This window comes from Telmatherina bonti (assembly GCF_933228915.1).
Source record: "Telmatherina bonti genome assembly, chromosome: 3".
NCBI classification, from domain to species: domain Eukaryota; kingdom Metazoa; phylum Chordata; class Actinopteri; order Atheriniformes; family Telmatherinidae; genus Telmatherina; species Telmatherina bonti.
In genome coordinates this window covers 39,312,962-39,338,873 of record NC_136621.1, presented here as the reverse complement: position 1 = coordinate 39,338,873, position 25,912 = coordinate 39,312,962, and the positions used below count along the sequence as shown (strand labels likewise).

General features: G+C 42.4%; 1 protein-coding gene across 1 annotated transcript in view; it reads right to left on the bottom strand.

The window, feature by feature from the left end:
- Positions 1 to 4,340: 4,340 nt before the first annotated feature.
- The window catches only part of LOC306774189 (mucolipin-1-like), a 30,168-nt gene continuing 8,596 nt past the window's right edge, over positions 4,341 to 25,912 (bottom strand). The window contains exons 4-14 of the mRNA XM_079264171.1: positions 25,203 to 25,260; positions 23,688 to 23,769; positions 23,377 to 23,473; positions 20,303 to 20,402; positions 17,540 to 17,646; positions 17,294 to 17,443; positions 12,954 to 13,055; positions 12,608 to 12,730; positions 8,431 to 8,637; positions 8,221 to 8,351; positions 4,341 to 5,409 (exon numbers count right to left, since the gene is read on the bottom strand). Of these exons, the coding sequence (XP_079120297.1) occupies positions 5,373 to 5,409; positions 8,221 to 8,351; positions 8,431 to 8,637; positions 12,608 to 12,730; positions 12,954 to 13,055; positions 17,294 to 17,443; positions 17,540 to 17,646; positions 20,303 to 20,402; positions 23,377 to 23,473; positions 23,688 to 23,769; positions 25,203 to 25,260 (1,194 nt within the window). The 3' untranslated portion in view covers positions 4,341 to 5,372. The remainder of the gene's footprint in view (positions 5,410 to 8,220; positions 8,352 to 8,430; positions 8,638 to 12,607; positions 12,731 to 12,953; positions 13,056 to 17,293; positions 17,444 to 17,539; positions 17,647 to 20,302; positions 20,403 to 23,376; positions 23,474 to 23,687; positions 23,770 to 25,202; positions 25,261 to 25,912) is intronic.

Here is a 25,912-nt window from a genome sequence, read left to right as displayed (position 1 = left end):
AGGCGAAGCGTGGAGCTCGCGGCGTTTAAAAACAAAAGAAAGATACAGATTAGGTCCCGCCAGCGGACCAATCACAGCCCTGAGACGGCTGCTTATGCAAATTAGGAGTGACGTAAGCACGAGCCGCTGCTTGAGCACCTCTGTGGCGTGAATGGGTGTCCCGCACCCACGCAGAGGGGGGGGGGGGGGGGGCTTTAATGCAGGATTCATGGATATTAGATTATTTCCATTTTTAATTGATTAAAAAAATCTACTTTTTAAGCATTTGTTTGTTTATCTGCAGGTTCTAAATAAACACAGAAAAGTCAGTAAAGATGACTTCACTCTGATTTTCTTTTGTTCTTTAGGTTATATTTAGCAAAACTACGTGAATAAATAATAAATTAAACTTATTGCACTGAAATGAGTGTTTTCATGCTGTATAGTGAATTTTATGGTTAAAACATTTTTGTTTGTTGGATTATTTCTTTGTTGCAACCATAATTATTGATAAGAAATCTTATTAAATGAAAAATACTTTATTAATCCCCAAAGGGAAATTCAATATGGTAGTAGATGATAATTAACTAGAGGAGGTCTTGTTCCGGAGGCTGATGGCTGCTGGCAGGAATGATCTTCTGTATCATTCAGTCTTACATCGGACCTGAAGAAGCCTCTCACTGAACACACTTTGTTGTTTCATCACTGTGTTGTGGAGAGGGTGTGAAGAATCCTCCATCATCTTCATCAGCTTGTGCAGCATTCTTCTTCGGACAATCAGCTCCAGAGTCACTCTGAGCAAAACTGATTTTGCAAACTTGAATTTAGCAAAACTACGTGAATAAAAAATAAGAAATTAAACGTGTTGCACTGAAATTAACTTTTCATGTTTTATAGTGAATTTTATGGTTAAAACTTGACTGTTTGTTGGATTATTTCTTCGTTTCAACCATAATCATTGACGATAAATCTTATATCAGAAAGACTCCACGATACTTTTCCTTAAAAGTAACTAAATAACTTTATTTCAGTGTGATAGTCACAGTGATTAATATTATTATCAGTCAGTTAGGGGTGTGAAACTCCAGTCCTTGAGGGCCAGCATCCAGCAGGTTTTTGTTGTTTCCATCTACCAACACAGCTGATTGAAATCAGATGGATCCAGCACCTTCTTCTCAACCTGTTTATGGATTTCAGTCAGGTGTGTTGGAGCAGGGAGACAACAAAAACCTGTAGGATAGCAGCCCTGGAGGACTGGAGTTTGACACCTGCCATAGTCTTTTGGATTTTTTGTCATCTTTTAATCCAGGAATTTGTTAGTTTCCTTTAAATGGAGCCACTTTTTGTGTGCATTATGTGTGTGTAGGATGAGCAGCAGGTGAACATGTGGGTTGTGACCATGAAGAGCTTGTTCTACCCAACTACCTGATTAACTGCAACATGTGAGCGTGAATCTGGAAATGTAGAGGAATATTATCTCCAGACTGCAGCTGGATCGTCGGGTCAAAGAGCTGAGCGCCGTGGAGAATGCAACTGATTCCTGCTGCATCTAACAAGCTTTTATGAAGACGTTGGGATGATCTCCACCGCTGGAAACACAAGATTTTCTCCTGAAAGTGTTGTGGAAACGTTAAAGTTTATATTCCTGGTATCTATCTGGTATCTATCATGGTGCTCACCATCACCATGATGTGTAAGCTTCATATCCAAAGGTTTCCCAAAGATGGTTTCTGTGCACCTCCAGGAGTCCAAAGTCTTTGGTTTAGAAGGATCAGAACCCCTTCAGAACTCCTTAACTTCTCCGATTGCAGTCTTACAACTACTTTGTTCTTTTATTCACTTGTTTATTTATTTATTTTATTCTAATTAACCTTTGTTAAAGTTTTTTCCACAGCATCAGGAATCTGAGTGCAAAGAAACACGGAGATGAGATTTTGCAACCAGGGGAAATGCCAGATCTCTATCCTCTGAAACAAAGAGCTGCAGCCCTGCATGTTAGGAGTTTCCCTGCTCCAACACAGCCAGCAGCAAAACAAGCTGTTTGCCATTGGCCTGTTTGTCTTCAGTGCAATCCACATTTTCAGCTACTGCTCATCCCACAAACGCATTTTCCTTCCAAATCTGCATTATCTGAACGGTAAATATCTGTTTAAGATGAATTCTGAGAGATTTACACGTGACCTGAGGAAGCTTATGCGAGGTAAACGTTATTAATTCCCTGTGCTTGCAGTCTCTAATGGTACGAGGCGACAATGCATGTAAGTAAAAATGAATGCTTATTTTGAAAGTTGCTTGTTTGTGATGCAGCTGCAGGGTCCATTATAGAAAACAGTGAAAAGGAAGAGGCACACAAAGGCGTGTGGAGCTCCCAGGGAGAGTTAGACTGAATGGGTTGAGACATCTGACATCGGCTGTTGTTTTCTGCAATAAAGCTCGGAGACGAGGGAAGAAAGGAGACGTTTGACAGAGAAGGCAATGAGTTAAATAGAAATCTGAGTTGCTGCTTCCCAGAAGTCATCTGCAGCTCTGCTTCTGCACGACTCTGGCTGGAAAGAAGCTCTGTGTTGGGGCAAGAGATCTGAAACCCCAGAGGATTAATCCTTCATAGTTAGCAGTTTCAACACGTGAAATCTCTGCTGGTACGTTTATTTTAACTCATACTTGAACGTGAAGCCTAAATTCATGCCTAAAGGAGACGCTTCTTAGATCTAACTCAGGTAAATGGCTTTTTGCTCCCTTTCGTCTGAAAAAGCTGCTAAATCTCCACACATCCATTTCAGATTGCTTCATAATGTTGTTACACAAGGGTGTGGTGCAGCGTCGGGCTGAGGCAAAAAATCCCAGAACCGAATTAGGATGGACTAATAATTCAAATAGCTTTCGTACACAGTCTCGCTCCCTTTAAATCTGTTTATTTAGTCTGATCTGCAGGCAATCAATCTGTCAAAATAGGTCACACTGAAGACAGCTGCACACACTGACTGAAGCACAAACAGGCTCTGTAAGCCCACACACACACACACACACACACCACATTCAGGTGCGGATTCAGTGTTGTGGGATATATTTACCAGGAAACGGGAAGGTGCTTTTGATCTGAGGCGCTTTATTGACACGAAGGCCTTGAAGTTCAAACAGCGAGTCACAATAGAGCAAGAGGAGCCCGTTTCAGATCAAACTGGTATGAAGAGAGGACCACACCTCTGACAGAGCATCAGCAGCTTCTGAAAGGAGTCCGTCCCTCTGGTTCTTTTAAAGCCAGTGAATAAAGCAGTCTCATACTGGTATTGTGTGGGGAAAAGAAAGGAAAATAAACAGCGTTTGGAGCAGACTTCCCTCCAGGAAGATAAATAAACCATGTTTATGGGATCCATTAAACTATGATCATTTCCTTGTGTTTCACACGGCAGGGTCACAGCTGCAGCAGCCTGCGTAATGTATGATATTAAGTTAAGTGTGTGGAAAGAGAAGATGTGCTGCTTCAGCTGCCAAGCCCTGCTTGGAGAGCTAAGTAACCAGGAAATGGTCTAATCATATCAAGACTGCTCTGAGAGAAGATGGACTCTCTGAAGGCTCCATGCTGCTACGTTTCTACAGAAACATGCAAAGCTGTCAGAATCACATGGAATCTCAAGTCCCCAGTATTTACCATGTTTACCAGTAAACAAACTGGTTTAATAAAGCTGTTCTGCATTTTAAAGGTGGAGTATGTAAGATTTTCCATATTTTCAAAAATAAATTAACTAAAAAAATAAATACAATCATAATTAGTTTTTTTTTTTTAAACATGTAGGTTCCAGTCTGTCCATATTTGACGTGTTATTAAATTACAAGTTTAATTAATGACAAAGACCCTTCTTAAATGTTTGCCTACCACTAAAAAAATGTGCTTTTTGTCATTTGTCATTAATTAAACTTGTAATTTAATAACGCATCAAATATGAACAGACTGGAACCTACATGTTCAAAAAATTATCTAATTATGATTGTAGTCATTTTATTAGTTAATTTATTTTGAAAATCTTGCATACTCCTTTGAACTCTGCTGCATGGACAGGTGGAGCACCTGCTCCCTCTACTGGGATCTCTGTGGAACTACACCAGACTTTTACAGATTAAATCTGCCCAAAAAAAAACTCAGATTGATGTTTTAATATGAAATATAATCCAGAAAACCTCCATCAGAATTTTGGTTTGATATAATCTGTGACATTAAACAGATGACCACACAGCAACTCACACGGTTCACGTCTCAAGTACAAGTTCAGTTAATCCACACATCTCAGGAAAAGACACATCTTGGTTGAACAAGATACTACACATAGAAATTTAATTTAAAAACAGAATTATTTGGCACATTTAAACCCATTGTCCACCAGCATTTTTAGCTGAAAAAAGTGTGACGTTGCTGGTATGTCGAACAGAAAAGTAGATAAAAACATGCGTCATCGGAACAGAGATCATCTCAACCAGCAGTCTGAAAGCCAGACTGCGACAATAATTCATCCATTGTGCGTTTTATGTGGTACAAAGAATAAGAAAGCAAACTTACTCCTGCTTCTGAAGGACAGAAGTTAAGGAAACAATAATAAAAATGAGAAGCAGGAGTCAGAAAGGCAGGACATCATTATGTTTCTGCTGCCATTAGTTTGTTTTCTGCATTTGACCCAAAACTTGGATATTCAAAAGTAGTTTTTTTTTATAAAACAAGGCAGACACAGTTAGTTAATGGGCATTAAAATGGAGAATACTGACATCTTGAGGATAGTCTGACATGATTAAAGAAACAGACATGAGTCTTCAGGAGAGTTTTATCAAACCGCAGGCGATGCGGAGAGCCTCATTACTGGCCGAAAGCCTCCTTCACTGATTATTAGTAAGATAAATGCAACAAATCACATCGCCGGTTGATTTCAGCAGAGAAAATAAATGTGAAACTTCATATTAGGTCTTCATATGCGGTCCTGTCTTCTGATTAGACGTGGAAGTTTTGTCCTGAAATGATCTTCAAAGTAAAAGTTTCATAAATAAAATAGGTTGTAAGAAAATTGTTTTCATTTAAAATACCACAAAAAGTAAAGAAAATAATATTAAAAACCTTTAGCACCAACATGTGGTCTCTTATCAACAGAAAGTGTGCCAGCTAACACAGAAAATAAACTTGAGTTTCAATACTGTTTTTTTCTACGAACAATAGAAGAAGAGAAATGTTTGTGCGGTCGTCGTCCGTGTTCAAACAGAGCGAAGGTCTGTTGAAGAACCAGCTTCTGGCAGCGCCGCTTCAGTACCGAGGTTTCACCCACATGCAGAAAGTTTCTACAGATGCTGGGGATCCAGTGTGCCACTCTGGTCAGCGGGGAGGGGGGCGTGAGCCTCTTACATGGCTCGGGTCATTAGTTCACCAGCAGGACGTCTTCGTACGTTGTTGTTCTGAGGAAAGTCAAAGAAACAACGTTCAGGCAGCTATTTTTACTTAACTAAACTGCAGATGTTGCTAAAACTGCTCAGAAATGTTAAAAAAAATAGTAAAAGTGTAGAAATGTTATATTTCTGTCTGAACCAGTGGTTCTGGTGGATGTGGCGACATGACGCCATGGCGAATACCTTTGTAAGAATATGGAAACCATCTGTTGACTACATCAATGTAAACATCTCTGTAATAACAAGCAGAGTTCTGTATAAAAAACTTTAATTTTCCATGCTCTCCTTTCTCAGGCTCCCATTCCACCTCACTTTGTCATGTACCTGTCATATTTTATTTTTAACTATATTTCTATTTCTCCCAGCTTTTTAGTTGTTTGTTTTCTCTGTTTCTGGTGAGGCCTGCTTTTTCTCTCATGAATAAATAATAAACATGAATAAAATAAAATAAACAGAACACAGAGAACTAACTAAGGCTCTTGGACACTTGCTGGCGACATGTACAGGTGTTCCAGTCCGTCACATGAGGATTTCTGGGATGTGCTCCAGCTTCCCTGTAACCCTGAATGGTATAGATAATGGATGGATGGATGGATGGATGAACGGATGGATGGATTGATGGAATGTAAGTATGGATAAATGGATGGACGGATGTAAAGATGGATGGATGAATGGATGGATGAATAGATTAATGGATGGATGGATGGAAGTATGTAAGTATGGATAAATGGATGATGGATGTAAAGATGGATGGATGAATGGATGGATGAATAGATTAATGGATGGATGGATGGAAGTATGTAAGTATGGATAAATGGATGGATGGATGATTGGATGGGTGAATATATTAATGGATGGATGGATGGATGAATGGATGGGTGGATGGATAGATGGATGGATGGATGGACGGACAGATGGATGGATTGATGGAAGGATGGAAGTATGGATAAATGGATGGATGTAAAGATGGATGGATGAATGGATTGAATGATTTATGGATGGATGGATGTAAGTATAGATAAATGGATGGATGTAAGTATGGATAAATGGATGGATGTAAAGATGGATGGACGGATGGATGGATGTAAAGATGGATGGACGGATGGATGAATGGATTGATGGAAGGATAGAAGTATGGATAAATGGATGGATGTAAAGATGGATGGATGAATGGATTGAATGATTTATGGATGGATGGATGTAAGTATGGATAAATAGATGGATGGATGGCTGAATGGACGGATGGATAGATAGATGGATGGATGGATGGATGGATGGATGGATGAACTAATGGATGGACTGATGGATGGATGAATGGATGGGTGGATGTAAAGATGGATGGATGGTTGGATGAATGGATGGATTGATGGAAGGATGGAAGTATGGATAAATGGATGGATGTAAAGATGGATGGATGAATGGATTGAATGATTTATGGATGGATGTAAGTATGGCTAAATGGATGGATGTAAAGATGGATGGATGAATGATTGAATGATTTATGGATGGATGGATGTAAGTATGGATAAATGGATGGATGGATGGATGAATGGACGGATGGATGTATGGATGAATGGATGGGTGGATGGATGGACGGATGGATGAATGGATTGATGGAAGGACAGAAGTATAGATAAATGGATGGATGTAAAGATGGATGGATGAATGGATTGAATGATTTATGGATGGATGGATGTAAGTATGGATAAATGGATGGATGTAAAGATGGATGGATGAATGGATTGAATGATTTATGGATGGATGGATGTAAGTATGGATAAATGGATGGATGGATGGCTGAATGGACAGATGGATGGATGGATGAATGGATGGGTGGATGGATGGATGGATGAATGGATGGATGGATAGACGGATGGATGGATGGATGGATGGATGGATGGATGAATGGATGGATGGATAGACGGATGGATGGATGGATGGATGGATGGAGTCTTGGAAACACTGTGGTCTACAATCCAGACCCCTTGGTGGCAGGAATGCACCGATATTTTTTTCTGAACCAACAAGCATGAAGAAGAGGAACTGTGGAAACCAGCAGAATTTCTGAACCAAACCTCATAATCGTCTTCAGAGGGAGTTTATTACAAGCTAACATACCTAATATCACTATCATTATTATCATTTTTGGTATTATTTTGAGACTGTTTGCAAAAACCAAACACGATTGTTTTGTATTCCTGAATCCGCTGATACTTTGGAATGCTGATATTAAATATCCAAAACAAAAGTTAGTTATTTAACACAGATAGAAAAAACAATGTTCTCATTTGTGATCCGCTTGCAGTCATGAAACTTCAATTAAATTTGCAGCTGGACTCATTTCCACCATAATAGCTGCACATTTACCGTCATACTCACCAAAGTTAGTTGATTTCAGTCGCAAAACTTGTAATTTATTCCTTTACTCTTGTATTTATTGATTTAAATTTTGTCATTTGTAATTTGTCAACCAGTTTTAGTGACATTTTGTCTGAATATTAGCAATCATTTGCATACGATGCATGTGGGAGATGCTGGAAAAGGTTGGAGGATCACTGGTCTAAACCAACTACAGCACCTTTCTCATGCTTTGAAACGGAGACGAGAAATGTTCTGATATGAAACAAAGACATCCTGCAGGAATCAAACAGAAGTTTGACCTGTTTCAGCTTTTACTGTTTGACTGCAGCTGATTTCATTCAATCTGACTGCTGTGCATTGTTAAACTAGTAATGAATGCTTCATGAAAATATAAGTTTCCTCCTCCTGATGTTAAAAATAATGATTTTTCTCTGAGGGGGTGAAGAGGGAAACACTCACCTGTCACAGCAGCAGAAAAAGGAGCAAGCAGACGTCTCCACGCCTCGGAACTTCCCGGAGTTTGGTGCATCTGTGCACTCGGCTATGAAGGCGTGCAGGTCCGTGATGTGGAACGGTTCCTGAGTTTGATGCTGTGGAGGTCAATAAAAATGATTATTTGATTTGTACTCTGATCTGCAATCAGTTTCTGAAAGTCAGAGATTGTCCTACCTTGATGGTCTCGTAGGCGCCGGTGATGAGAGCGATGAACAGAGACAGGACCATGTAGATGAAGAGGGAGATGAAGGTGTACAGGTAAACCTGGCTGAACAGCCAAACCAGGGTACTGCTCTGCTGCATTTCAGCAAACGTCACGAACATGTCGTCCCCGTTGATGAGGGAGAAGAGGCACTCTGACACCATGGACAGGGACCGGAACTGCAACAACAGGAGACGTTTCACCCTTTTGGTAGCAGACGTCCCCCAAGTAGAGCACGGAAAATACAATGTTAAGCTTTGATCCCTGAGATCTGATTAATGTACAACTGTAGACGGAGTAAATACTTATTTCTGACCTCAGCAGTGACAAGGACAAATTTTGAGTGATTCATCCTCCTCTCAGATTTAATTGCACGTCTCCTGATTGGCTAAAGAACCATATAATCACAGCTACAGCACCAGGGTTCTGGCTTCAGTTTGTCTGAATATAATCTAACTAAATCCAAAGTTTCAGCTGCCAAACGGACACGATGACCTTGCAACATCCAGAGGGTAAGCAGCCAGATCATTAAATACCAAATGACAACATGAATATGAAAGGTTCAGTAAAACTGGAGTCCTGTAAGCAAACTGGTAACAGCCACAACATTTACAGGGATGAAGTGCAACGTTTGGCCACTAGGGGTGCTAAACACGCTACACAGGTCACACTCACCTACCGTCTCCTACTGTAGTTGTACTGCTGAACAGCGTATGAAAACCATAAAACTATGATAGGAAATGTATTTATTCCATGTAAACCAGGTGAAAGGCGAGTCTCCCATAGACGCCGCAATCTGCAAAACCTGTCCTGTCCAATGTCCTCTGTGAGCTGCAGTCTCTGGAACTGTCAGTCTGCGGTAAATAAAACAGAATTTATCAGCTTATTGATAAACGCTGAAGACATTCAGGTCCAGACTGAGACCTGGATCCGTCCAGAGAACACAGCTGATGCTGCTGCCCTCTCCGTCCATGCAGAGTTCAGCAACACCTCGCTGTGCTGGACGAGGAGGACATCCTTCGTTCTAAAACGTGGACCTTTACCTCGCTCTGTCCCCCTGCTACCTGCTCAGCACTGGAGTATCACGCAGTAAAGGTCTCATACATTGTGGTCATATCTCAGCCTCCAGGAGGAAATATATCTCTGAGCTGGACGTATTATGGCTAAGTCTCAGTTCTATCTTTTACCCCTATCCCTCGCCCGATCCCTCGCCCTAGCCCTAGCCCTTGCCCTCGCCCTAGCCCTCGCCCTAACCCTCGCCCTAACCCTCGCCCTAGCCCTCGCCCTAACCCTCGCCCTAGCCCTCGCCCTAGCCCTCGCCCTAGCCCTCGCCCTAACCCTCGCCCTAGCCCTAGCCCTAACCCTCGCCCTAGCCCTCGCCCTAGCCCTCGCCCTAGCCCTCGCCCTAACCCTCGCCCTAGCCCTCGCCCTAGCCCTCGCCCTAACCCTCGCCCTAGCCCTCGCCCTAGCCCTCGCCCTAACCCTCGCCCTAGCCCTCGCCCTAACCCTCGCCCTAGCCCTAGCCCTAACCCTCGCCCTAGCCCTCGCCCTAGCCCTCGCCCTAGCCCTCGCCCTAACCCTCGCCCTAGCCCTCGCCCTAGCCCTCGCCCTAGCCCTCGCCCTAACCCTCGCCCTAGCCCTCGCCCTCGCCCGAGCCCTAGCCCTAGCCCTAGCCCTAGCCCTAGCCCTAGCCTGAGCCCTAGCCCTAGGCCCCCCAGTGTAGGGGTAAGTGTCAAGTAGTGAAAATGTTCCCCTAAGAAATGGGACACCACTCCACCGTGACGACGTCGAGCTGCGGCACTCTAGCTGCTACGCAAACAGAGGCGACGAGTTTTCCAAGATGCCGTTGTCGTCAGCCGTGCTACTTTCTGTTGTCTGGAAAATCGGTATATCTCCCAGTTTTTGTATGCTTGTTGGCCAGTCACCTTTCCTTCCAACCACACCTCTTTTATGAATGTTCTGTATCGAAAGTAGAAATTATTTTGTTTGTTTTCATCAGCCCAATGCATTCCATTACAAGGGTCAGATACAAGTTGTCTATGAGATACATGTGCATAGCTTGATTTTTAAAAAAAAATGTAGATATAAATACAGACTGTAGTAGTAATTGTATAAAAATTTTAATGCTGTGTAAACTGCATAAACAGGATCTACTGTCCCTTGAACGTTGTTTTGCAGACATTGTATTCATAACATGGGAATTGAACATATAACTTCTTTATGTAATTATAACTTAATAGAGGCTTTTTAACAGAAATTAGTACAAGAACAGGAACGTAAACAATAAACTCCTCTTTTTCTGCTCTGTAGCGGATAAGTCCCCTCATGTGTTCTGGTGTCCCTGGTTAAAACATATGATACAATTTAGCACTGTGCACAAAAGTAAAGGAAATGCTCCAACATACAGATGATTATCACTGAAAGAAAACAGCAACAGTGGTTTTATGTGTTCATATATCAAACCAGCAGTTCAGCAAATGCTAGCCTCTTGTGCTAACTGTAGCAAACTTTCACAGAGCAAAACATACGATCGTAAAATAAAACGCCGTAATTTCAGTCTTATTAAATCGTATTTTAATGCTAAAAATACTTAAATTTGTAAACCTCTTCTTCAGCGTTGGTAGACATGTTGCCGGTGAACGCGCTGTACAGGAACTAGTAATTGGCAGCTGTACGCTTCTACCCCTTCTTCAATGAAGTGTGGTGCCTTTGAAAAGCTTCACTTTAAGGGGTGTGTAGCCCTCACCCTTCCCCCTTAGCCTTTGTCCAAAGGAGAATTGGGATACCCCTTCCCCCCACATGATTATGGAGGGATAGGGCTAAGTGGAAGGGGGAAGGGGCAGAATTGAGAATCACCCTTAGTCTCTGAGTGACCTGATGGTGACACTAATCGTCATGGGAGTCTTGAACATTCATACTTGGTCTCATCAACTCACTCAGTCTGAAACTGATCCAGACTCCTCCGTCACACAAAACTGGCAACCCTGTAGATTTGGTGCTGACCAGAAACTGCTCCACCTGTCAGTAACCCCGCTCTTCGACTACTTCCTGGTTAAAATGTCAGCCCTTCGTCCTCATGTCAGTCAAGAGTGGCTTGCTACTGCAGAAACCTGACATCTGTCAGGCCTACGCAGCTGTCTGACGAGGTTTCCTCTACAATCCCTTCCCACTCAGACCTCCTCTTACAGCCTGCACTGCAAAAACTGAAATCTAAAGATTAAAAATCTTAAACTGAGCACACATATGCTTATCTTTTTTTTAAAGGTAAGATAATTCTTAGTTTTCATGGCAGAGGATTCCTCTTGTTTTAAGAGTATTTTACTTGTTTTGGGAAGTCTTGACAAGCCAACTTTTCTTGTTCTGTTTGGCAGATAATTTACCTTATTTTAAACAACATTTACCTAATTTTTGTATGTTATTTTCTTGTTTTTTAAGGCTGAGTCTTTGCAGTGTGCTAATGAGGCTGCAGAAACACTCTGCTCCTCTCTGGATAAACTGACACAGCGAGGGAAAATCCTCCCAGACCATGGCTCAGCGAGGATCTAAGACATCACAGAGCAGAAAAAAGTGGACTTTTATCAGAACCAGATCCACAATGCTCCCAACACACCTCAGCTGTTCATGGCCTTTAACTCTCTTCTCTCTCCTCCACCTGCTCAGCCTCCCGCCACGCTGACTGCAGGAATGTTCACATCTACCATCAGTAATCAGTTCTTTGAGCCTGACCAAATCCAGCTGGTGGTGGCTTGTTATGTTCCTCCCGCCCTCCCAATGAGGACCAAGCCTCTAAACTTCTAGTCAACTCCAAACCCACAACCTGTCCTCTTGGTCCGGTTCTTACAGACCTCCTGCAGAGCATTCTACCTACTGTCAAGGCTCCGATTAACCAATATGATCCATTCCTCTCTCTGTCTTCAAGCAAGCTTGGGTCACCCCACTGCAGAGCAGAGACCCAGACTCGACCCAGTCCAGGTTGAAAACTACCGGCCGGTCTCACTGGGTCTGCTCATGTCAGAACCATCAGAACGGGCCGCCTTCAGTCAGGTCTTTTCTAACCTGAAAGTCATTTTATGTCTGAAAGTCACACTTCTGCACCAGACTGATGATATTTAGACGTGTGAGACCAGACGGAGATATTTCCCCACCCACCTTGACGTGGTACGGTCCGAGAACAATCCAGCCGCAGAAGCAGTAACCCAGATAGATTACGGCAACGCAGCAGCAGAACCGGATCACATTGGGAAACGCCGCTCGGAGTGTGATGATGAGGATCTGCAGCGTGAAAAGCACAGAGGAAGATCAGAATCCTGGTAAAGACAAGTCACGATATATCGTCCAGCATGTAGTATCGCGAAATATCGTATCGTTGTATCGTGATACTTGTTGTATCGCCAGGATTCACCACTATTTACAAGCATCCAGAGTAACTTTGTCTCCACTTCTATGAAACTTTACATCAGCAGGAAGTTACAGTATCGCAGGATGTGAGACTTACGTTGTACTTTTGGAAGAACGTGAGGTAGCGAATGACCCCGACCCAAACCAAGAGGGTGGAGGTCCCTAAGAGGATGCCACACAGGTCATAAGACGACATGTTCTGTGGGAAACAAACAAGATGGAGAATAAACATGTAATTGCTTCTTTACCTACATAACATGTAAGCATGTCAAGCTACCATGTTAACTTGAGGACAGGGGGCAGGTTCAAGGTCTATTTAAGCTAAACCTAGTACCCCCAAAATCAGGGGTGTCAATCTGGCCTCCAGCAGCTGGACCAGTAAAATAACAGCATTATACACGGTACATAATGAAAACTCCACATTTTCTTTGACGTAGTACAAAGAAACACAAGTACATTAAGAATAATTTCAATAATATTTAACCTCAGTTACACATTTACATATTTTTTTGTTTACATCTTTTTCTTTATTCATTTAATTTGACATATTTATACATTTTTATATTTATATTATCAATAAAAACCATACATTTCTATATTTTCATAATTTTTTAATATAAAAAGTTGTAAAATAATTTAGATTTTTATTTAAAATGTTTATTAATCAAGCTATGGAATATTTCTGAAATAAATTTGACTTTAAATCATTTAAATAAATTATAAAGTAATAAATTATAAAAGTTATTTTAAATGTACATACGTGCGTGTGGTAAGGCTGACATCCTACAAACTGAAGTCACATTTATTAAATCAGAAAGATACTAGATAATAATGATAAATAATAATATTTCTCTCCCTGAGCCGTCACCTTATCGTGGTGGAGGGGTTTGTGCGTCCCAAAGATCCTAGCAGCTATGTTGTCGGGGGCTTTATGCCCCTGGTAGGGTCACCCATGGCAAACAGGTGTCTAGGGGAGGGACAAAGACCAAGCACGGCTCATAGACCCCTATGATGACGACTAACCTGGGCATGAATGTTCCCTTGCCCGGACGCGGGTTACCGGGACCCCCCCCCTGGAGCCAGGCCTGGAGGCGGGGTACGAGAGCGAGCGTCTGGTGGCCGGGCCTTCGCCCATGGGGCCCGGTCGGGCTCAGCCCGAAAGGGTTACACGGGCCCCACCTCCCGTGGGCTCACCATCTGTGGGAGGAGCCGTAGGGGTCGGGTGCAATGTGAGCTGGGCGGCAGCAAGGGGCGGGGACCCTGGCGGTCCGATCCCCGGCTGCAGAAGCTGGCTCTAGGGACGTGGAACGTCACCTCTCTGGTGGGGAAGGAGCCTGAGCTTGTGCGCGAGGTTGAGCGGTTCCGACTAGATATAGTTGGACTCACCTCGACGCATGGCTTGGGCTCTGGAACCAGTACCCTCGAAAGGGGCTGGACTTTCTTCCACTCTGGAGTTGCTCATGGTGAGAGGCGCCGAGCAGGTGTGGGCATTCTCATCAGCCCCCAGCTTGGTGCCTGCACGTTGGGGTTTACCCCGGTGGATGAAAGGGTAGTTTCCCTCCGCCTCCGGGTGGGGCGACGGGTCCTGACTGTTGTCTGTGCTTATGCGCCGAACAGCAGTTCAGAGTACCCACCCTTTCTGGAGTCCTTGGAGGGAGTGCTGGAGGGTGCTCCTTCTGGGGACTCCATTGTTCTGCTGGGGGACTTCAATGCTCACGTGGGCAATGACAGTGAGACCTGGAGGGGAGTGATTGGGAGGCATGGTCCCCCCCTTCTGAACCCAAATGGTGTTTTGTTATTGGACTTCTGTGCTCGTCATGGATTGTCTATAACGAACACCATGTTCCAACATAAGAGTGTCCATATGTACACCTGGCATCAGGATTCCCTGGGCCGCAGTTCAATGATCGACTTTGTAGTCGTATCGTCGGACCTGCGGCCACATGCCTTGGACACTCGGGTGAAGAGGGGGGTGGAGCTGTCAACTGATCACCACCTGGTGGTGAGTTGGCTCAGATGGTGGGGGAGGAAGCCGGTCAGAGCTGGCAGGCCCAAACGTGTTGTGAGGGTCTGCTGGGAACGTCTGGCTGAGTCCCCTGTCAGAGCGAGCTTCAACTCCCACCTTCAGCAGAGCTTCAACCATGTCCCGAGTGAGGCGGGGGACATTGAGTCCGAATGGGCTGTGTTCCGTGCCTCTATTGCTGAGGCGGCCAGCCGGAGCTGTGGCTGTAAGGTAGTTGGTGCCTGTCGTGGCGGTAATCCCAGGACTCGTTGGTAGACACCAGCAGTGAGGGATCCCGTCAAGCTGAAGAAGGAGTCCTATCGGGCCTTCTTGGCCTGTGGGACTCTGGAGGCAGCTGATGGGTACCGACGGGCTAAGCGGCATGCGGCTTCGGCTGTTGCCGAGGCAAAAATTCGGGCATGGGAGGAGTTCGGCGAGGCCATGGAGAAAGACTTCCGGACGGCTTCGAGGAGATTCTGGTCCACCATCCGGCGGCTCAGGAGGGGGAAGCAGTGCTCCATCAATACTGTGTACAGTGGAGGTGGGGAGCTGCTGACCTCAACTCGCGACGTTGTGGGTCGGTGGAGGGAATACTTCGAAGACCTCCTCAATCCTACCAACACGTCTTCCCATGAGGGAGCAGAGCTGGTGGACTCAGGGGTGGACTCTCCTATCTCTGGGGCTGAAGTCGCTGAGGTGGTCAAAAAGCTCCTTGGCGGCAAGGCCCCGGGGGTGGATGAGATCCGCCTGGAGTTCCTTAAGGCTCTGGATGCTATGGGGCTGTCCTGGCTGACACGCCTCTGCAGCATCGCGTGGACATCGGGGGCAGTACCGCTGGATTGGCAGACTGGGGTGGTGGTCCCCCTTTTTAAGAAGGGGGACCGGAGGGTGTGTTCCAATTACAGGGGAATCACACTCCTCAGCCTCCCTGGTAAGGTCTATTCAGGGGTCCTGGAGAGGAGGGTCCACCGGATAGTCGAATCCCGGATTGAGGAGGAGCAGTGTGGTTTTCGTCCTGGTCGCGGAACAGTGGACCAGCTCTATACCCTCTTTGGGGTCCTGGAGGGGGCATGGGAGTTTGCTCAACCAGTCTACATGTGCTTTGTGGACCTGGAGAAGGCATTTGACCGTGTCCCCCGGGGGTTCCTGTGGGGGGTACTCCGGGAGTATGGGGTACCGGACCCCCTTGTACGAGCTGTCCGGTCCCTGTACGACAGGTGTCAGAGCTTGGTCCGCATTGCCGGTAGTAAGTCGGATCCGTTTCCGGTGAGGGTTGGACTCCGCCAAGGCTGCCCTTTATCACCGATTCTGTTCATAACTTATATGGACAGAATTTCTAGGCGCAGCCGAGGTGTTGAGGGGATCCGGCTTGGTGGCCTCAGGATTGGGTCCCTGCTTTTTGCGGATGACGTGGTCCTGTTGGCTTCATCTGGTCGTGATCTCCAGCTCTCGCTTGAGCGATTCGCGGCCAAGTGTGAAGCGGCTGGGATGAGAATCAGCACCTCAAAATCTGAGACCATGGTCCTCAGCCGGAATAGGGTGGATTGCCCTCTCCGGGTCGGGGGTCAGGTCCTGCCTCAAGTGGAGGAGTTTAAATATCTCGGTCATCCGGGAGGGGCTCAGAGTAGAGCCGCTGCTCCTTCGCATCGAGAGGAACCAGTTGAGGTGGCTCGGGCATCTGGTCAGGATGCCTCCTGGACCTCCCTGGTGAGGTGTTCCAGGCACGTCCCTCTGGGAGGAGACCCCGGGGAAGACCCAGGACACGCTGGAGGGATTACATCTCTCAGCTGGCCTGGGAACGCCTCGGGATCCCCCCCGCAGAGTTGGCAGATGTGGCTGGGGAGAGGGAAGTCTGGGCTTCCCTGCTTAGGCTGCTGCCCCCGCGACCCGACCCCGGATAAGCGGCAGAAGATGGATGGATGGATAGATGGAATAATATTAATAATAAATAAGTCAGAAAGAGATCATAATAAGGATAATGACAATAACAATATTATTAATATTAATAAATAAGTCTGAAAGATACTAGATAATAATAATAACAATAAATAAATACATTTATTAATTAATTTTTTTAAAAGTCTGATCAAGACTGAAAGCTCTCCCTCTGTGTGTACTTTGCCGCGTACCCCTGCAGAAGTACACGTATCCATCTGAGAAGCACCGCGGGACCTGGTCTCACTGCTCTGGAGAAAATGTTGGATCGTCTGGAAGCATTTGCATCTGATTGTAGACTGATTTGGGGATTTGAACTCATCATTTTAAATAGATTCAATCTGTTTTTAAGACCTCAGTTAGTTCTTTACGTGTGTTGTATTTTAGACCGTGCTGCTTCTTTCTCGACCACGACTCTTTTGGAAAAGAGATTTTAATTCCCAACAAGACTCTTCCTGGTTAAATAAAAAAAAGCAGAAATAAAACAGCTGATATCAGACCTTTGATTCAATCCCGATTTTGATGAAACTTCCAGTGATGGTAAAGATGTCGCTGACAATGAGGAGAATATACCAGCCGTTAATAAACTCCATCCGGTCTGCCCAGCACACTTTGCGATCCAGCGTCTCCTTAAAGTAGCGCACAAACTCCTGAGGAGCAGAGGAGGACAATTATCAGGCTCTTCTGTCATTTATTCAAGTGAATTTATTGCTCTCATCACGCCGTGCGTCGCAGCATATCCTCACCTGCTGCAGCATGACGCCTCGCAGTATGGAGCGTCCACACAGCACCAGAGACAGCACACACACCAGCGCCACGAACACGTCAAACGCTACACGTGTGTAGCTCTCCGCTGGGAGTTTAAAGGGAAACAAAAGGAGCTGTAAATAATTATTCTCTCCATTCAGGCTGCAGAATCCCACTGAATCATTACCTCTGACTTGGTTACTTTAATGTGGATTTATTCATGTTATTGAACATTTTGGCTCGCTGTTAACAGCTTGAACTGCGTGTGAGTTCATCTCTGCTGGAGTTTTCTGTTGCTAATCTATCCAATTCTATCCAAATCTAAGTCCATAGTCAGGTATGTTCATGTGATCCTGTCTTCATGTGATCCTGTCTTCCCACTGTTCATGTGATCCTGTCTACTTCCCACCCACTAAACAGTAAAGGTCACTGGAAATGACTGGTGGCGCACAGGATATCCTCATGATCTCTGCACAGACACCAGAGCATGCAAAGCCTTTTACACTGCTTCATACCTTCCTACTATCTCCCACACATCCCAGATGAAGATGTGAGCTTCACATTGGCTTTCCTAGTAAGGCAAGTTTACGTTTGGACATCAGGTGTTGTCATCCTGCAGCAACATCTGCTGAAAGACTTTGCAGCTGTGCAGAAAAGTTGTGGATGTGGAGTTTATTTTACAGAAATCTTGTCTACAGATGCAAAGCACAAAACTGACTGAATTTTACACTTATCTGGTTGGATGATGGCTAATCAACCAATCAGAGGACACCTCTGCAGGCTGTTGGCGAGTACATAGAGACGGGTGATGGTGCGACCAGCGTGGCACTGCCTGCAACAACCTCTGTGACAAAATGAATGTGATGGAAAATGACCAGACAAAGCGATAATAATCAGGTCGAGTCTGGAGCTGCAACGTGAAGGTGATAAGCAGCAGCTGCTTTCTCCTCCGGTCACTTTGTCCCCTTCACGAACCAGCAGCGGTGCCAGAAAACAGGAGGCTGCCTGCTCTCTGATTGGACAGATTGATTAGTCATCATCCAATCAGATTGAGGGATTGCTGGGTTTCATCTGACGTCGCGTCAGCCACACAGAACTTTATTTCCCTCAGCTGATTTCTCATCAGAAAGCCTAAATTCTACGTTGTATTTGGTTACTGGAACGGCTATAATCCGGAGAAAAATAACTAATAATTTTAGAATAAAGTTAATAAAAAAAATAAAACAAAAAGCAAAGAGAACAAAAGTGGATCAACATTTCCTCTGAAAACAAGAGGAGCAGACACGGACGATACCAGTGTTTGCAGCTAACATTTGTCTTTTTTTAAAAAATGTATTTATTGTTTGTCAACATAACATGAGTTTAGTTACAAAAACATTTTCTTTTTTTGCAGTTTACATATTCACTCAGTTGACAGATTGTATGTTTCCGAAATAGTGATAAAAAATGTATATGTAAATAAAAAAATAAAAAACTACTTATTTTCAGCATTCCTCTCATCAAGAGATATTTGTAGTTCTTTAAAATAGTTTAAAAAAGGGGTCCAGGCCTCGAAGAACAGCTAAACATAAAACTAACAACGGTTCACACGTTGTTAGCGTTAGCATAGCATTATTAATATAAGCTAATTAATTAAAATAACTTACAATAATAAAACAAGGCGAGATACATTTAATGATTCTTTAGATCCTAAATGGTTGATTCAACGTAAAATAAAATAAATGTAAACTTTTAGTAAGGGTGGGAAAATCGAATGGAAAAATTGATTATCGGGATTTTTTGCTTAAACAAACAAACAAAAAAAATAAAATAAAAAAATAAATGTCTTTTTTTTTTCAAATATATAAAATAATTCATTTTAGATTTTTTTTTGGTCATTTTTATTATTTTTTTTATTGATCTTATTTCTTGTCTTTTTGGGTATTATAGCAACAGAATGATGGTCTGGCTCCTGGGTTGTTTTTTACCTGATTTAAATCAAGAAAAATAACGAGCAAAAAAAAGTTTTGTACTTTTTTTTTTTTGTTTTAATCTGCAAAAATCAGCAATATCGAAGAATTGTGAGAATCACAATTTAAATCGAATCAGCACCTAAAAAACCTGAATTAAATTGAATTGGGACAAAAGCGTATTGTCACAACCCTAACTTTTAGGCTTTTCAGGGCTTTATTTTAGCTGCAGAATAATATAAATTCTGTAGCACAAAATAACTTGAAATCTGATTTATTTAAACTCTACGAGTCATGCCTTAAATTTAATGTAATTTTTTGCTGGATCTAATTTGTGCCGGCACATTAAATCCCTAAGTGTACTCGCTGTTCCCCGTTATGCTGTTTGCATCTTCCAGGTGATGTGAGTCAAACCCAGAAATAAAGGAAGAAGAAAGAAATAAAGAAGGGCTAATCTTTTTTCCACCAATGCAATTTCTTTTCTTCACAGTTGCAAAGCTGAATTTTTCCTGATTTACACACATAAACTTTTATATTATTTGCAAACATTCAATGACAGCTGCAAAAGCTTGATGGCTTTATACTGAGCCCACAGAGCTGAAACGAGGGTAAGTAATGACTGCGTCAGAGCTGCTACACAAACAATCTGATTTGTGTTTACTGTTATGACTAAAAGGCACAAAGTCCACCAGGTTACGCAGTTTCCCAGCAGGTTCACATTTATAGAGCCCACCTTTTGCAGGAAAAACATGGGGTATTTATGACTTATAATGAACACATGCAGGAGTTAAAACCCGGCTGCTGATGTCTCACCGTGTCCGGAGACGCTCGGGTATTTACATTCCTCGATTTTCGCCTGGTTTTCTAACCAGATCTTCACCTTCCCACTGTGGGCCTTGTTGTCCAGAACTATCTAGAAAAGAGAAGTGATCCATGTTATTCTATAAAAAGGTCGTTTTCCTTCATCAACAGTAACATTTTAGGAAATGTTATCATTGATTAAACTGTAGAATCTATTTGTATAAGAAGATAATCAATGTGAAGCATCTATAAGTCAGTCATTTCGTCATTATTTACGCCACGTTTAAAGTCATTTAAAGTGTTATTACACCTCCGACTTTTAGCGTAACTCAACCCATTGTAAAAATTTTGAAAAAGGCCAGAATTTGAAGGTGGGGGGTGCGAGTACGGGGAGGTGATCGGGGGGCTCAGCAGCCACTAGCACGGTGGTAAAATACAGCTTCTCAGAGTCGCTACGCCGCTGAGCATCTGCGAGCAGGAAGACGTTTCCCTCCAGAATCCCCTCAATCATCCACCATGACGCTGACAGCCCCCCTCTTAGCTCCACCTCTTTGCCCATATTTGTATTTTCCCAGTAAGACGACACGCACAATGCGGCCAAGATGGTGATGGTAGGAACCGCCCACCGAGCTTCAATTCAGCTCTTCGGAAACCTACAGGTGACGTCACGGAGGCTCCGCCCATCTTTTATATACAGTTTATATTCTCAACACATCGGTCTTGCAGAACTTTCTTCTAGTGGGGCTCTGGGAAGTATCATGTGATTGGTCAGACATCTGAAGTGGGCGTGGTTAACACAGAAAAACAAGAAGCGGACAGTTGACGATTCAGGTAAAACGTCCTGTTTTAATAAAACAGTCGATTAAAGTAATAAAGTATGAAATTTTTATAACAAATGGCATTTTATTTGCAGCCTTGAGAACAAGAACAAAGTTGTTAAAGGTAACATCTTTCATCCTCCACAGAAGGTTAATCTTATTTGACTCTTTTTGTTTGCATTGGTTCTTTTATTTAATTTTCATATTTCTTTCTTACATTTGATTAATTTTATGTGTTTCTATGTGTTGCTGCTGCTGTCTGATATATTGTACAGCACAGTGTACACCTATAGCTGGTGTTAAAAGTGATTTAAGAATAAACTGATCTGATTTTGATCTGATTAACTGTCTGATTAATCTGATGTTTCATTCTGCAGCATCCGATATATCAGTGGTCAAAATAAAACAAGCTGTTGTCAGAACTTCATAAATAAGCAAGACCGAGTGGTTTCTGGTGGATTTGGTTCACTGCTGTCATGTATAAACTTTGATGTTTGTTCTAATGTCACTAATTTATTTCTGCATTATTAGTTTAACTTTGGCAACCATGGTAAAAAAAAAAAAAAAAAAAAAAAAAAATCTCAAAGTTATTTCATAAATGCTCTACTTTTTAGAATTACCTGGCGACCCCCTGAAAATGACTCATGACCCCTACTGGGGTCCCGACCCACAGTTTGAACAGCACAAAGTATGACTCTTAATTACATTTGAGTGTGAAAAACAAACCTGGTTTTATCCTATAGGGTGTTTTGAGTAATTTTTGACCCATAAAATACCAATTTTTCAATAACAAATTAACAACAATGCAGATGGTTTTCATGTAATACTCTGCATTTGCAGCTCCAATAACACATTTTGGGTGCATTAACCCTTTAAAGCGCCGTAAGCAGTGTGTATTTGTCATGTGCCGACAGAGAACAATACCAGTCTGTGTTGTGGCTCTCCTCCAGTCTTTACGCCTGCCGTATGTGTCTGGTGTTAAATCATGTGTAAACAGAGCCGCCTTGTCTCATGAGGAGTTACTTTTCAGTTGCATGAACACTCAGTTTTCATGGAAGGATGACATATTTATGTGACAGTACCGCACATTTGTTGAACTTTTAAATGAAAAATAAGTTATCTTTCTGTTTTCTCATCAAAAATCTTAAAAGCGAGATATCTTATTAGGCAAGAATAACTAATACAGGAAACCATTAATGCAAAAAAACATCTAAAAGTGTTTTTTTTCTGTTGCAAAGGCGTCTGCTTCACATTGTTAAAAATGAATCCATTTACCTGATTTATTTATTAATCTGATTATTACAACATGAAGCAGCAGCTGTTTATGGATATTCTGTGTCACTTTAAATTCAACTAAGTGAAATAAAAAACTGTTAAACTTGTTACAATTACAAAAAAATACAAAATATAGCTTCAAACCATAACTGATATATGCAAGATAGACGGAGCCTCCAGAGGTTGAAAGTGAAGCCTATGTGGAAGTGCAAAACCTGCAGTTCCCCCTTCATCCATCAGGGGCTGCAAAACAGAGCAAATCCCCATAGACTCCCATGTTAAAAAGACCAACTTCCCAGCAGAAATAAACATGTTTACAGCAGAAATAAACATGTTTACAGCAGAAATAAACATGTTTACAGCAGAAATAAACATGTTTACAGCAGAAATAAACATGTTTACAGCAGGAATAAACATGTTTACAGCAGGAATAAACATTTTAGCTTTCATAGGTAAGGTTTACATTCATGACAACTGTGGGGGGAGTGAATAATTCCTCCATTTAAAAGTAATTTAATCTCGAAATTCGGCATATTTAGGGGCGTGTCCCTTTGATTGACAGGTATTCAATATCCCGCTTCAAGAAGGAGGAATGTAGAACAACAGCAAATTTTTAGCCAGTTAACAACATAACTTAGCTTTAGCCCGCTTACCTCCGTTAGCCGGTTAGCTCATGTTTGCTCTGGGTTAGTTTGATTCGCTCTTAGCTACAGGCAGTTCGGAGATCGCTCGATGTCAATCATACACAACACGCTACCGGCCCCCCTCTCAGCCCATATTTAAATATATATTAATATAAATATATATTTAGTAGACCAGGTAGACCCTGGATAGCTCGTCAGTGCATTATATTATTATATTATTGATATTATTATATATTATATTATTATATTATTAAATTTCCTTTTGGGGATTAATAAAGCATTTTTCATTTCATTTCATTTCCATCAGGTCTGGATGAAAGACATGTTTGTGTTGAAGCGCTGGACTTACTGTGATGTAAAACGTGTAGCAGTCAGGGATTTCGTTGTTGATGATGGTCTGTATATTGATCGCCTTCAGCTGGAACTCTATGGTGACATTTATCAACCTTGACAAAAAGAAACAGAAAAACAGCCAGATTGATCTTTACGTTGCCAGGGAAACGAGAACCAACACGCTCAGGGCAGGACGGAGAACCATGCAGACGTCTGTCAACACCTGTTGATTCAGTCTGCTTGTATGTGACGAGTTGACTTGTCAACATCAGATACAGTCCTGCAGAGATAACCTGAGGCCCAGCGAGGAGAAAAATGAAGCCTTACTTGTGGAACTTGAGGGTGAAGTTCTTGTAGCTGTCGGTGAGCGGAGCTGGGGGGACGGAGAGGGGGTTCACGCCGATGCAGTCTGCAGACGGGGAACAAAGAGCAGGAAAAAGTCCTGAATGTCTTCATAAGTGTTTTCACCTCCTCTGCATAACGCTCTGACACATGACGATGTGAAGGACTCTTCCACTAATGATGTCACTTCCTGTTTAAAGTCTTAAACACAGCGAATAAAGGAAGTAAGAAAGTCTGAAGATGTGCAACAGCCTGAACAAGGTCGCCTGAACTTCCTTCTTCCCCCACCGACCATTTACAGACATTTTGTTCACATTTAACAAAGTCAGTTCTGCAGGTTTTCCACGTATCCCTGCTCCAACACACCTGGGTTCTATTAAATGGAGCCAACAGCCTATGAAGTTCTGCATAATGACTGATTCATTTGAGTCAGGTGTGTTGGAGCGGGGATGCAGGGAAAACCTGCAGGATCGTGGCCCTCAATGACTGATTTCACACATTAAAGAATAAAACTGATGTAATCCTATGTAGATTAAACACTAATCAATACACAGAATACATCATCTGTTATGTTGTTATTCCATATTGTGTCACGATTTGCTGCTGAAACTTGAAGGTGTTTCTGTTAAATCATGTCAGCTGATGAATTTTAACTATTCAATATAGTCTATAGCAATAATATATCATAAGTAGACCTTTAATTATTATTCCACTCATTATTTCTGATTTTTTGTTTTATATAACGTTTGTAATCTGCATAAAAAGTTATTAAATAAAAGAAATACAGTAATTCAGCAGAAATCTGACCATTTATCAGTCTTTCTTTCTTAAAAATGTGTAATATTAGATAAAAATAAGGTCATGAGCTCAGCATGAAGTCAGGATCTGAAGTAAGAAACTTGAAATCATGTTAATAAATCCAGTCTGAACGTCAGTAAGCAGAGATCTGAATGTATCTTAATAAAGGTTTTACTGTTATAACATAATGTGATACAAAAGAAAGCATGATATGACCTTCATCATATCCTTTTAAACACAAGTTATGTTGGGGAACTTTGAGACCAGATTGTGCCAAACTGGGTTGAACTGGGCTGACCTTGCCTGACCTGTCTGCACTAAAACCACCTTTCCTTTTGTTTTGTTGACCTTTGCAGACATGCTTTGCTATGATTTCATTCAAGTTCTGAGCAATATCTTGATTGTGTTCATCCTTAACCCTTTAAAGCCCAACTCATGAAAAAATTCTGTTCCATTCTATTCTATTCTATTCTATTCAACAGTCATTTAGCAAACGCTATTATCCAAAGCGACTTACATATGAGAGTGAGAACAACACAAGCAGGAAATCAAACAGTAGAGGACATCGTAGGAAGGGGCTGGTGGCTTTTTTTGTTTGTTTACTCCTTTCCCATCCCATAATATGACCGATGTTAAAATACAAAGAATTAATACCATAATGTTTGTTGCAAAGAACTGGGCTAAGTTCTCCAACTTTCCAACAAATATAGCTAAACCAAGTGTAGAAGTTCTCCTTGAAGAGCTGAGTCTTCAGCTTGCTCTTAAAATGGTATGAAAATTATCATTATTTTTTAAATATGACGTCTTTATTTAAATAAATGTAACAGTAAAAGTTATATTGTTTACCGTTTATTACGATGTGATATGTCAAAATTATCATAGCGTAACCTGCTGCTTCCTGGTATCTATGAGCAGCAGAAGATGAGCTTCAGATTGGCTTTAGCAGGATTTTAAGCAAAGTTTTCACCGAAAAGTGACACAAAATGTCTCAGAAACTGCGTGTATTATATACGACACGTTGGGCTTTAAAGGGTTAAAGTGGAACTTTTCCATTTATGCAACGTGCCATCTTCATTTATTACCTCCTCCAAGGAGGTCATGTTTTTACCGCCATTTATCCGTTTGTGTTCAAGATAAGTCAAAAAGTTTTGGACAGATTTTCATGAAATTTTCAGGAATTGTTGGAAATGTAAAAAAGAAGAAGTGATTTAATTTAGGTGTCGATCCGGACCATTGTTTGGATCCAGGATTGTTTTAAAGGCCCTGGCGGAGGTTTGCGCTCTTCGAGTGACTTTCTAGTTCGCATTTATGATTTCCTAAGTATTTAAAAAAGAGCGAAAATAAGCTAACTTCAATACGCAGAGGCCTGAAAATTCAGTGCAGGGCTGAAGGGGTTAATTATCATAACAACC